Here is a 14196-nt window from a genome sequence, read left to right as displayed (position 1 = left end):
TGCAGAAATACAAAGGATCATGAGAGATTACTACAAGCAACTATATGTGAATAAAATGGACAACCTGGAAGAAATGGACAAATTCTTAGAAGAGCACAACCTTCCGAGACTGAACCAGGAAGAAATAGAAAATAGAAACAGACTGATCACAAGCACTGAAATTGAAACTGTGATTAAAAAGCTTCCAACAAACAAAAACCCAGGTCCAGATGGATTCACAGGTGAATTCTATCAAACATTTACAGAAGAGCTGACACCCATCCTTCTCAAACTCTTCCAAAATATAGCAGAGGGAGGAACACTCCCAAACTCATTCTACGAGGTCACCACCACCCTGATACCAAAACCAGACAAAGGTGTTACAAAATAAGAAAACTACAGGCCAATATCACTGATGAACATAGATGCAAAAATCCTCAACAAAATACTAGTAAACAGAATCCAGCAGCACATTAAAAGGATCATACACCATGATCAAGTGGGGTTTATCCTTGGAATGCAAGGATTCTTCAATATACACAAATCAATCAATGTGTTACACCATACTAACAAACTGAAGGATAAAAACCATATTATAATCTCAACTGATGCAGAAAAAGCTTTCGATAAAATTCAACACCCATTTATGATAAAAACTCTCTGGGAAGTAGGCATAGAGGGAACTTACCTCAACATAATAAAGGTCATATCTGACAAACCCACAGCCAACATTGCTCTCAATGGTGAAAAACAGAAACCATTTCCACTGAGATCAGGAAGAAGACAAGGTTGTCCACTCTCACCACTATTATTCAATATAGTTTTGGAAGCTTTAGCCACAGCAATCAGAGATGCAAAAGAAACAAAAGGAATCCAAATCGGAAAAGAAGAAGTAAAACTGTCACTGTTTGCAGATGACGTGATACCATACATACAGAATCCTAAAGATGCTACCAGAAAACTACTAGAGCTAATCAATGAATTTGGTAAAGTAGCAGGATACAAAATTAATGCACAGAAATCTCTTGCATTCCTATACCCTAATGATGAAAAATCTGAAAGAGAAATTAAGGAAACACTCCCATTTACCATTGCAACAAAAAGAATAAAATACCTAGGAACAAACCTACCTAAAGAGACAAAAGACCTTTATGCAGAAAACTGTAAGACACTGATGAAAGAAATCAAAGATGATACAAACAGATGGAAAGATACACCATGTTCTTGGATTGGAAGAAACAACACTGTGAAAATGACTATACTACCCAAAGCAATCTACAGATTTAATGCAATCCCTATCAAACTACCACTGGCATTTTTCACAGAACTAGAACCAAAAATTTCACAATTTGTATGGAAACACAAAAAACTCCGAATAGCCAAAGCAATCTTGAGAAAGAAAAACAGAGGTAGAGGAAGCAGGCTCCCTGACTTCAGACTATACTCAAAGCTACAGTAATCAAGACAGTATGGTACTGGCACAAAAACAGAAATATAGATCAGTGGAACAGGATAGAAAACCCAGAGATAAACCCATGCACATATGGTCACCTTATCTTTGATAAAGAAGGCAAGAATATACAATGGAGAAAAGACAGCCTCTTCAATAAGTGGTGCTGGGAAAACTGGACAGCTACATGTGAAAGAATGAAATTAGGACACTCCCTAACACCATACACAAAAATAAACTCAAAATGGATTCGAGAACCAAATGTAAGACTGGACACTATAAAACTCTTAAGAGGAAAACATAGGAAGAACACTCTTTGACGTAAATCACAGCAAGATCTTTTTTGATCCACCTCCTAGAGTAATGGAAATAAAAACAAAAATAAACAAATGGGACCTAATGAAACTTAAAAGCTTTTGCACAGCAAAGGAAACCATAAACAAGATGAAAAGACAACCCTCAGAATGGGAGAAAATATTTTCCAACTAAGCAACTGACAAAGGATTAATCTCCAAAATATACAAGCAGCTCATGTAGCTCAATATCAAAAAAACAAACAACCAAATCCAAAAATGGGCAGAAGACCTAAACAAACATTTCTCCAAAGAAAATATACAGATTGCCAACAAACACATGAAAGGATGCTCAACATCACTAATCATTAGAGAAATGCAAATCAAAACTACAGTGAGGTATCACCTCACACCGGTCAGAAAGGCCATCATCAAAAAATCTACGAACAATAAATGCTGTAGAGGGTGTGGAGAAAAGGGAACCCTCTTGCACTGTTGGTGGTAATATAAATTGATACAGCCACTATGGAGAACAGTATGGAGGTTCCTTAAAAAACTAAAAATAGAACTACCATACAACCCAGCAATCCTACTACTGGGCATATACCCTGAGAAAACTATAATTCAAAAACAGTCATGGACCAAAATGTTCATTGCAGCACTATTTACAATAGCCAGGATATGGAAGCAACCTAAGTGTCCATCGACAGATGAATGGATAAAGAAGATGTGGCACATATATACAATGGGATATTACTCAGCTATAAAAAGAAACAAAATTGAGTTATTTGTAGTGAGGTGGATGGACCTAGAGTCTGTCATACAGAGTGAAGTAAGTCAGAAATAGAAAAACAAATACCATATACTAACACATATATATGGAATCTAAAAAAAAAAAAAATGGCTCTGATGAACCTAGGGGCAGGACAGGAATAAAGACACAGATGTAGAGAATGGACTTGAGGACACGGGGAGGGGGAAAGGGAAGCTGGGACGAAGTGAGAGAGTGGCATGGACCAAATGTAAAATAGATAGCTAGTGGGAAGCAGCCACATAGCACAGGGAGATCAGCTCAGTGCATTGTGACCACCTAGAGGGGTGGGATAGGGAGGGTGGGAGGGAGACGCAAAAGGGAGGGGATATGGGGATATATGTATATGTATAGCCGATTCACTTTGTTATACAGCAGCAACTAACACAACAATGTAAAGCAATTATACTCCAATAAAGATGTTAAAAAAAAAAAAAAAAGTGGCCCAGGGCTTCCCTGGTGGCGCAGTGGTTGGGAGTCCACCTGCCGATGCAGGGGACATGGGTTCGTGCCCCGGTCCAGGAGGATCCCACATGCCGCGGAGCGGCGTAGCCTGTGCTCCGCAAGGGGAGAGGCCACAGCAGTGAGAGGCCTGCGTACCGCCAAAAAAAAAAAAAAAAAAAAAAGTGGCCCAAGAAAGATCCATTGTCCCTTCCACCATGTGAGGATACAATGAGAAGTCAGCAGTCTGCAACCCTAAAGAGGTTCCTCACCAGAACTCTACCATGCAGGCACCCTGATCTCAGACTTCCAGCCTCCAGAAATGCAGGAAATAAATGTCTATTGTTTATAAGCCACCTAGGCTGTGGTGTTTTGTTATAGCGGGCCAAATGGACTAAGACATCTTCCAAGCTCATTTTTAACGCCTCACTTAAACATGAAAGGACAGCCAAGCATCACCAGACATTTGATAACAGCCTCTAACATGGAAGTCCAAGACCAAAACAAATTTTTTTTAAAAGGAGCTTGAAAAAAAGAAATAGTGTTGAGAGCAGAATATAACTCCATTTTTTAAAAAAAAGCATAATTCTTGAAGAGATAAGGGAAAATATTACATTCATGAAGCAAAAATAAAATGTCATAAAAGAAATAAAGAATAAGAGCAGGCTTTTAGAGATTAAATATGTGGTTGAATATATTTAAAAATTGCATAGAAGATTTATAACATAAATGAAGAAACTTTTCAGAAAGCAGAACAGACAGAGGAAAAATAGAAAGTAAAAAGTAAAATCAGAGGATTAGTTCAGGAGGACCATCATTCAATTAACAGGAGTTTCCAAAAAAGAGAAAGAGAATGTGGAAGGAGGAAATAATCAGTAATGAAAGCCATGAGTTTCCAGAATGACGCAGCCCACTGACTGCACAGTACAGTGAATGAAGCAAAGACACACACTCTAAGGTACATCACTGTTGAAATTTCAGAGAACTGGGGATTAAAACAAAAAAAATTAGGTCACACATAAACGATCAGGAATCCGAGTGGCAACAGACTTCTTAACAGCAACACTGAATGCTAAAAGAGAGTAGGAAAATGTCTTACCATTTCTAAGGAAAACATTTCCAATACAGAATTCTATATATAACGCAGCCAAGCTACCAATCAAATGTGAACAGAGAAAAGGCATTTTCACATATGTAAGATCTCAAAAAGTTTACCTTTCATAAACCCTTTCTCAGGAAATTACTGGAGAATACCAAGAAAGAATGAAATGAGATCAATGGACTCTAACACAGAAAAGAGGTAAAAGAAACTTCCAAAGTGAAACAAGTGGAAGTTCTAATCTGACAGCTGAGTAGCAGACTTAGAGAAGAATTAGTACAGACTAGAGCATCAAGACAGAGGCCCTGGGAGGAATGGTTCCGGGGGCAGGGGGTGGTGAAGAAAGAAAAAAGAGACTACCTTATATGTTTGAATATTTTGAGAGGAGTTTTATTATTTTATTGGATAATCTGAGTATTAATTAATGATAGGCAAGAAGAAAACCAAGCAAATGAAAAAGTGAGGCAGTTAACAATGCCAAGAAAAACAAAAAATTACATGAAGAAGGAACAATGTTCACAGCACACTACATGGCTCACCTATGAATATGTCATCATCACAATGTAAATATCAAATAATGATTCAACTAAACATATTTAAAGGATGTGGGAAGAGGAAGGGGAGGAAATGGCAATATTTTAAGAGATCATAAAATCTTCATCTTCCATTACTAAAGACAATTGACCTAAAACTAGAAAGTCAAGAAGTGGCAGCACAAGGATTTTATTTAAAAGCACAAAGGTGGATACCAGAAGAGAGCTAAAATATTTGAAAGTAGTTGTTTCTAGAGGTAGGATCAAGGGCAAGTAGGAGCAGAGCAGGAAACTATTGCTCTTCATTATAAACCTTGTAGTACCACCTAAATTAAAAAAAAAACAAAAAACAAACATATATATATACATACATATAAATATATATAAATATATACACACATATATATACATATATATGTGTGTGTATATATATATGTATGTGTGTGTGTATATATATATATATATACGTATATATATAGTGTGTGTGTGTGTTTGTGTGTTTGTATTAGCCTCTGATACTATGTGTAATGAGACTTCAATCTCTTGGCCAGGGGTTCTTAATTCAGGCTACTGTCACAATGATATACGGAGCTTTCCTTAAAAACAGAGTTATCTGGGCATCGTTTTAAGATTCTGCTTCACTAGATCTGGGGAAAGGCATGGGGAATCTGTGTTTATTTGTTTGTTTTTTAATCTCAGAGGTGATTGTGATGTGCAGCCACGGTTCAGAACCCCTGTCCTAGGGTAATATGCTAAAAATATTAATAAAAATTGGGACTGTAACCATAAACATTCATTTACTGTTATAAATTTTTTCAACTTACACTGTTAGGAATGATGCTATTACTGCCTTGTCTGTGTGGGTCCATCCTGACTCCTGTAGGAATGGGAAAGTTCAGACTGATATGCTCTAAATTAGCTTCAAGAAAATACATTACAATCAAATATTTTTAAAAGTTACATATTAAAGGTTTAAAAAGTTGCATATTTATCAAAGTTTACCTGTTTTCTTAATAGTCTGCTTAATAGTTGACTGAAATCCTTTTTGGAAGAACATGTAAAATTAAATTTGCCTTTACTTTCCTTCCAAGTGCCTGTTAGTTAAAAATACTTTTGAAAGAAGCTGAAATATTTATGAAAACTAATTAAAACCATCTCCTGAAGTCAAGTAGCATGTCAGATTAAGAAAGTACATCAAAATGAACTCCAGAAAAAACATTCTACCCTACATGCCTATGTGTTCTACTACACCATAATGGTAATACAGTCAAGTTTCAGAGTTGAAACATATTTTTCAGGCAGGAAACATCATAGAATAAAATTTCTTAAACCAGGTCTAATCACAGGCTTTTCTACACTATCTTTCTTTCGTGAAGCATATGAGCATACACGCTTTAAGTGTGAAAATTATGTTACCTTGCATATTTGGTGTTGCTGAAGAATCTGATGACACAGCTTGGTACGGCAAGTCTGTATTCAACTGCAAAAGATAGCCTTCAACTGTAGGCACTTCATCCCATTTGACATGAAAAGAGTTGGTAGTGGCTTTGATCAGTTGTACTTGTGATGGTGCCGGTGGTTTCTCTAAAGAACAATATTGGTATTATGTATTAAAGTTTCAAATGTATCAATAGTTTGCCTATATAGCTTGTGGACCTGGAGTTCTGAAAACATCAGCAATGAACATTTCATCTGTTTACTAAGAGGAAAAAATTTACTCAGATAAACATAGCTATAGTAGGTCAAATAAAAATAATTTGGAGTTCTGATTTTATTTATCTAATTCCTTATATGAATAAATCTATAAACAAAATAATTTAGTTCCAAGCTGAGTCATCAAATTAAAAAAAATATTTAATCCTAGAAGTGTGGGGAAAAACCAAGTACTTTATAGTTACAGCTATGCTATTTTACCTTCTTGGTAAGTTTTTAATTTTATGACCCAATTCTGAGCCAACAGCATGCATGTCAGAAATACTGTTAATGTTGGCAAAAATGATTTGGACATGATATTTTGGAAAAACTTCTTTGAAGTAACTTCTTTGAAGTTAATACCTTCTTATCAAAACTTGTACTAACCAGGGCTTCCCTGGTGGCGCAGTGGTTGAGAGTCTGCCTGCCGATGCAGGGGACACAGGTTCGCGCCCCGGTCTGGGAAGATCCCACATGCTATAGAGCGGCTGGGCCTGTGAGCCACGGCCGCTGAGCCTGCGCGTCTGGAGCTTTTGCTCCGCAATGGGAGAGGCCACAACAGTGAGAGGCCCGTGTACCGCAAAAAAAAAAAAAAGAAACAAAAGAAAAACTTGTACTAACCAAAACAGGTAATTATTTTGGAATAAAATGTTACCAACATTTCTAAAACAATAACAATCATAGACTATTAGAACTGGAAAAAAGGACCTAAGATTATTTCTACAATATCCCTGTCTTTTTGTTTACCTATCAAATTAGGGAACTCACAAATCCCAAGGCAGTACACTCCATCTCTGGACAGTTATATAAGAAAATGTATTTTTCTAGTGAGTTGAAATCTATACACTATAATTTAATCTTTATAGAACAAGTCTAATATCTATCTCTTTGTATCTTTTAGAATAGGGGTCAGCAAACTATGGCTCATGGACCAGATCCAGTCTCTGCCTATTTTTATAAATAAAGTTTCACTGAAATATAGCTATGCTCCTTTGTTTAGGTATTGTCTATGACTCCTTTTATGCTACAGCTGTAGAGGTGAGTAGGTGTAACAGAGACGTTATGGCCCAAAAAGCTTAAAATATTTACCCTCTGGGTCTTTACAAAAACAGTCTAATGTCCCTGTTTTAGAGGGTAATTAAGCCTAGTTCCTCCAACTATTCCCATGGAAATTCCTCCACTATCCTATTCACAATCCAGCTTATTTATGTTTTTCAAAGTAAGGCAACCCATACCTGAACAAAAGCAGAGAATAAGAAGACAAGTCCAGGAGGTACACCACCCACATAAAAGAAGTTACATGAAGAAAAAGAGAGAAAACAGAAGGGTGTAAATCAGTGAAATAAACTGAGAATTCTCACAACTGAAGAACATGAGTTTCCATACTGAAAGGGCCCACTGAGTACTCAACACAAGGGATTAAAAATAGACACACAACAAGACACATCATCATAAAATTTAAGAACGGTAGGGACAAAGAAAAAATTCTAAAAGCTATCAGGGGAAAGGTCACATTTAAAAGGACCAAAAATCAGAAGTGGTTTAGATTCTAACAAAAACACCTGAAGTTTGAATATAACAACTTTCAAAAAAATTTTTTCCCAGCTTTCAAAATTCTGAAGGATAATGACTTCCAATATAGAATTCTATTTCCGCTCAAACTGTAAATTCAGTAGGAAGGAAGACTGAACTTATTTTCAAACAATGCAAGATCTCAAAATAAATTTATCACCTATGCACCCTTTTCCTGGGATGTGCTCTACAAAAATGAGGATGTAAACTAACGAAGGGAAAAATATGAGATCCAGGAAACAGGGAATCCAGCACAGGTGAGAGGCAAAAGATATCCCCAGAAAGATGATGAAGGGAGACTCCAAGATGATAGGTGTGCTCAATTTGTGGAAGGCAATCATCTCAGATTGGAGGAGGAGAAATTTCTTCAAGATGAGGAAATTTGATAGAATATCTGATGCATCTAACCATAATGAGAGAAGATTTAAACAAATGAGAGCATAGACTGAATTAGTGGTAAATACATACAGATCTAAAACAAAAAAAGTGACCATTACTAATCGACGGCAAACAAAAAATATTCACAATATTCTACATAGCTCACCTGTGAATAGCATTTATATGGTTATAATGTAAACACTGAACACTCATCTAACAAAATTATGGTGTAATCAATCATACTCAGAGAGTAGGGGTTAGGGAAGGTGCATAGGAGAGAGGTGAGGAGTGGTGGGAAGAAGAGAGAAATCCTTAACTTCCACGGTAGAAAGTGAGCATATTATGCCTAAACTGAAAAAAAATAAAAGTAACATATTCATGTTATATGGAGAACTGTAAGTAAATACCATAAGAACTGTTTAACAGAGCTGAAAGCACATGCTTGTGAAGCAAGGAAAATGGGAGGAAAGTGTGAGCAAAAGACTGTTATTTTTCATAAAAAACACTTATGGAAGTATATTAATCTTTATATGAACTCAAATGCACAAAACTTAACTAAAAGTGAAGAAAGGCAAGATGAAGAACCCTACTCCCCTCCCCTGCCCAAACTGAGGCCAAGTTATCACAAGGAAAAGCAAAATCTAAATTTTGCCTTTATGATAGTGGCCATGATTACTTTTAGAAAGATATTCCTGTCCACAGCCTTTTATGGAAAGGTTTATGGAAAAACTGGCCATTCAGAGACAATGATTTTTAATCTTTTAAAAGTCACAGATCTCTTATAGAATCTGGTTAAAGTGACATATTTGCTACTGAGAAAAATTTATATGTGCACATTTTTCTTCTAATCTCAGAGACTGATTAGAAGCTTATCCTTGGACTTCAGCTCATAATTTCCAATTTCAAAGATGAATCAGTAAGTTCAATTTTCTATAGTTTTTCCTCCTTGCTAGTATGTACTTCTTCCATAGAAAGCATTTAGTCTCCAACTTAACTGTTCCACTTATTACTTTTTCAAGTATCTTAATTTTAAAATTAAACTTTCTACATTATAAAAGCAATGCATGCTACTGCAGAAAATACAGATAAGAGAGAAAATCTTTTAAAAAAATGTATAATCTCACCTCTTAGATAATACTTTGGTACACAGTGTATCCTTCCAGATTTTTCTGTTTATACACTTAAAAGAAAAACTGGAATCATAGGTATGTTTTATAATCTGCTTTTCTCATAAAACAACACATACTACATCTTCAGATCTGATTTCTCTACTGGCTTCCAGACTTCTTTATTCCCTCAATTGCCTACTTGATCTCCTTATTTCAAACTTAGCAGGGTTTAAATGGAACTTTCCATTTTCTCCACAAGCCTGTTTTCTCCGCAATTTTCCCAGCTCAATAAATAGAAATACCACCAAATTATTCAAGCTAAAAACGTCATCCTTCTTTCCTCTCTTTCTGTCATCTGCCATACCCAAATCAGTCGGTTCTGTCAACAAGAACTCCAAAATACGTCCTGAATTTATCCATCTCCACGTATGAAAAACCCGAATGAACTTTTTGGCCAAACCAACATGAAAAAGAGAGTCAGTGGCTTTGCAGTAAGTCTCAAAAGACAGACATCATTTGATTATTTATTTATCTAAAGGAAAAACTGTATTTGTTAAATACTCTTACCTACCAGTATCAAGATACCAAAGATCCTTGCAGCAAACTTGACTATTCAGTGCTTTTTTGTAGCCATCTCTTCCACTCCAAAAATACAATCGAGTGCCAATTGCAACAGCACAGTGTCCAGCTCTTGGTCTTGGTCTTGAATTTTTTTTGTCTTCTTGAGAATCTGATACTAGGGTGGTCCACTCTGCTGTATCTAAAGACAGAAATATCCATGATTAATCTACTTTTCTTAAATGACAAAATAACAAAAGTTATTTTATTAATAAACTTTATTTTAATATCTCTTAAAAGACTCACCAAGATTTAAGTAAGAAAATGAACTGGTACATCTCCATTCACAATCATGAGGTGAAGTCTCAATATTTTCCCCCTTATGTGGAACCCATCCACCAAAGATGTACATCCTGAACAACAAAAAAAGAAAACATAAAGTAGCTGTTTTTTTTCCCTAAAGCTTTAATTTTATTTTTCAGATTTAAAATGCTAAGAATAGACAAATTTATTTTTTCTTGACTCAAAGCTTCAGGACTAATAAATCACTTATCACTGTCAAGGTAATGGAAATACGATAGTGAATAAAGTGGTCTTCTTTCAAGAGTTTATAATTTTATGAAGCAATACAGAATCAAAATTATTACTCTCTGGCAAGTTATCCAAAGTGGGAAATATTTCAATTATAATACATTTGAAAATCAATAATGTATGCAATAAACTAAGGGTTGCCTGCCAGAAGGATACTCAAATGATCTATGACATCCAAAGTTAAATTTAGAATTGTATGTGTATAGTAACCAAAGAGAATTAAGTTTATTATAACTTTGGTCACTGATATCATCAAACAAAAACCATTAGACTATGTTCCTCAGGGCCCTAAGGGTTCTCGAGACATGCCCGATGGCTGCTGAAGAAGAAAGGCTCATCAGGAAGAGCTCAGGCCATGTAGCCTCATGTCAACCAGAGAAGCTCTATTTTTTTTTAATCTATTTTATATATTAGAGTTCCAATGGAAAAACTACATGTTATAAAAGGGTTCTGCTATTTAAAAAAATGAACATCTTATTAGGTTTTGTTTATGGCTATTTTTTAAGAAGAACTAATGAGGTTCTAAATTACAACTAGCTGTTTCCTAAAACATTACTTTTAAGGTGAAGTCCCTACACAGGTAAACACTTACTTAAATTCTATTTAAACAATATTCCTAATTCTGGCCCAATGTTGCACAAAAAAGGGAACTTGTTGATAGTAACAGCTAACCTTTACGGAGTGCTCTCTATGTACCTGGCACTGTTTGAAGCATTTTATATGTATTAATTCACTCAATCCTCATGACAGTCTTGTGAAGGAGGTTTTATTATTATCCACATTTTATACTTGAGGAAACTGAGGTACAAATAAAGTTTCCTTGCCCCAGAACAGATAGGACAAGTATCAAAGCTCAGACCTGAATTCGGGCAATCTGGTTACAGAGTCCACATTCTATCCATAACACCATCCAAAGTATAATCATTGAGCATAGACGCTGAATACACACCTGGGTACAAATCAATACGTGAAAAATATGTAAAATATGTAAAAAGAAACAGTGAGTTATGTGTGTCAAATCTGTTGATGGAGGACAGATCAGTTTGACAACACTCTACCTTACACTTATATAACACCTACTCTGTGCATGATATTGTAAGGAATGTGAAGAAGTAAAAGAGGCAGCATGACAAGAAAATGGTAAGTATTTTGACTCTTATGGGCATATTACTTTATGCCCAATAAATACTTACTTGACGCACAGTAAGTATTTTAGCTCCTGTGGGCATATTACTTTATCTTCACTAAGCACAATCAAACATTATTAAATCATTTTCAAGAAATTAGCAGCATCACTCTTCTTTGTACCTATCTTTCTTAAGTTTGTTAAAAAGACAAAAAAAAGGAAGACTAAAAAACAGAAAAACACCATACTTATTTCCTATAACACTGGCTGTATGAAGGCTTCGTGGAAGTGGCACTGTCCCTTTAGTTTCTGGTTTTGACCATGACATAGTTTCTAAAAGTAAAAATAAGTATATTAGCAACTTAATCTAATAATAGCAAATTACTTCAACTTGCAGAATTTAAAAAAAAAGGACTTACAAAAATGAAGCAAAGGGTTTCAAAACCATTACTTGAATTTCATCTTAAAATAAACATTTCCAGCTGACATAAATTGCCAATCACAGAAATCTATTTACACTTGAATGTTAGTATTTGTAATGGAGAGGTGTATTTAGGGTGCTACTGATTTTGAATTAAAACCAGATTAAGGATTTTAACATTTTAAGTAAGAGCATATTGTGTAGAAGACACTCAGAAGTGGGAGCACACATACCCTCCAAATATTCATTCCTACGATCCCTTAAAATAGCTATGCAAGGAGGTTTTTCACTGACCAGCAGTAACATTACTAACGCCACATTTCCTGTAGACAGAGTAACCACATAAATTCAATCATCCTCAACTGGGACATCTCACAGAGTGAAAGGGGTACTATTGATAATTATGTGGGACAATAAGCATAAACCAGGACCATCCAAGGCAAACCAGAATATATGGTGACCTGACTTATAGGGAGCCCAGGAGAGTTACTGTCATAAATCAAATATTCATTTGTTCAACTTGACTGATCAGCAATCACTCATATCAAGTACAACTCAATAAAAACTGTAATCAAAAATATTTTTCAAAGCAATTTTTATATTTGCCTTTATCAATCATAATGAATTCCTGAGCCTGAATGAACTTAAGCTTACCTAAGTCAAGTTGCCATAGGTCATCAAGGCGAGCACCACACATTCCACCAAAAACATACATTTTAGGACTTCCTGAATCTCTTCTGCAATATATAACAGCTGTGTGGGATTCTCTTGGAGAAGGCACAATCCCTTTAGTCACTGGAATGCTCCAACCCACAACACCAGAACCATGCTGTAGCTCCAGCTCATAGAAATCATTTAAATATCTAGAATATAATGAAAGAAATCAAAACATTAACATGATATACACTTTTTATTTGCTTTTTGTTTCTATTTATAAAAATAACATACGCTTATTCATATAATACAGAAAGCCATTAGAAGAGCAGAAACCCCATAACTCATTCATTCAAAATGTATTCATCAAACACTACTATGTACCAGGTACTCTTGTGGGGATCAGTAGTGAACAGAAGAGATTAAAAAAATTCCTGCCATCATTTAGCCAGCACTCTTGTCCATGACAATACCGTGACGGTTTCAAAACATAGCTGCAAATTCCCTGACACTCTTCCCATGAGGAGGTAGGGTCTATGTCCCCTCCCCTTGGTGCCAGGCAGGTTGTGACTGCTTCAACTAATAGAGTGTGGTGAAATGATACTATGTGACTTCTGGGGCTCAGTCACAGAAGGCCAATGCAGCTTCACTACAGAACACTTGCACTTGGAATCCTGAACCTCCCTGAAAGTCCAACTGTCACAAAACCACCATATGGAGAGGACACAAGTAGGCACGCAGGATGACAGTCCCAGTTGAGTTCATCCTTCAGCGATCTCAGCTGAGGCATCAGACATGGCAGTGACCACTGAAGCCTTCCCATCTGAGGGCCTAGTCATCACTGCTGTGTCCTGTATGAATTCCCAATGTACAGAATCCACGAACACAATAAAATGGTTGCTATTTTGCATCACTAACTTTTGGGGCAGTTTATTACATGGTACTAGATAACCAGAACAATCAATTACTATTGACAATAATTAGTAAATACCCTTTCAGACCTCTCTCTCTATGGATACCCACATATGTATAAGCAAGATATACTACAAATATTGCTTTGCAACTTTTTTCTTTTTAAATTTTCACTCTATAATGTCATAGCAATGTCCTACATAGCTTTTTTACTCTAGAAATTGGCATGAAGCTTCTCATCTATGACATGATGTTTTCAGTGTTTTGAGCAAAGTGACACTTATAAGAATCTATCTCTCAATAAATTGAGTAATCAAATTATTACTCAAATATGAGGGCAAAATTAAACATTTTAGAACATATAAAACTGCAAAGTTTAGGGCTTCCCTGGTGGTGCAGTGGTTGAGAGTCCACCTGCCGATGCAGGGGACATGGGTTCGTGCCCTGGTCCGGGAAGATCCCACATGCTGTGGAGCGGCTGGTCCCGTGAGCCATGGCCGCTGAGCCTGCGCGTCCGGAGCCTGTGCTCCGCAACAGGAGAGGCCACAACAGTGAGAGGCCCGCGTACCGCAAAAAA

General features: G+C 36.1%; 1 protein-coding gene across 5 annotated transcripts in view; it reads right to left on the bottom strand.

Annotated features, from left to right (window-relative positions):
* Positions 1 to 14196, bottom strand: part of HCFC2 (host cell factor C2) — a 46665-nt gene that overhangs the window by 21482 nt on the left and 10987 nt on the right. For 4 of the 5 annotated variants that reach the window (XR_007470239.1, XM_033427592.2, XM_033427595.2 and 1 more), the window contains exons 4-10: positions 12708 to 12916; positions 11881 to 11965; positions 10222 to 10328; positions 9929 to 10117; positions 8031 to 8273; positions 6023 to 6190; positions 5431 to 5483 (exon numbers count right to left, since the gene is read on the bottom strand). Coding sequence is in view for 4 of the 5 variants with exons in the window: in XM_033427592.2 (XP_033283483.1) it covers positions 5431 to 5483; positions 6023 to 6190; positions 8031 to 8273; positions 9929 to 10117; positions 10222 to 10328; positions 11881 to 11965; positions 12708 to 12916 (1054 nt within the window). In the remaining variant the exon portion in view is untranslated. The remainder of the gene's footprint in view (positions 1 to 5430; positions 5484 to 6022; positions 6191 to 8030; positions 8274 to 9928; positions 10118 to 10221; positions 10329 to 11880; positions 11966 to 12707; positions 12917 to 14196) is intronic. The other variant, XM_004269444.3, reaches the window with a different exon arrangement.

This window comes from Orcinus orca, chromosome 11 (genome assembly GCF_937001465.1).
Source record: "Orcinus orca chromosome 11, mOrcOrc1.1, whole genome shotgun sequence".
Lineage (NCBI taxonomy): Eukaryota > Metazoa > Chordata > Mammalia > Artiodactyla > Delphinidae > Orcinus > Orcinus orca.
The sequence above is the reverse complement of the archived record's forward strand: the minus strand, read 5'-3'. Positions and strand labels throughout refer to the sequence as shown.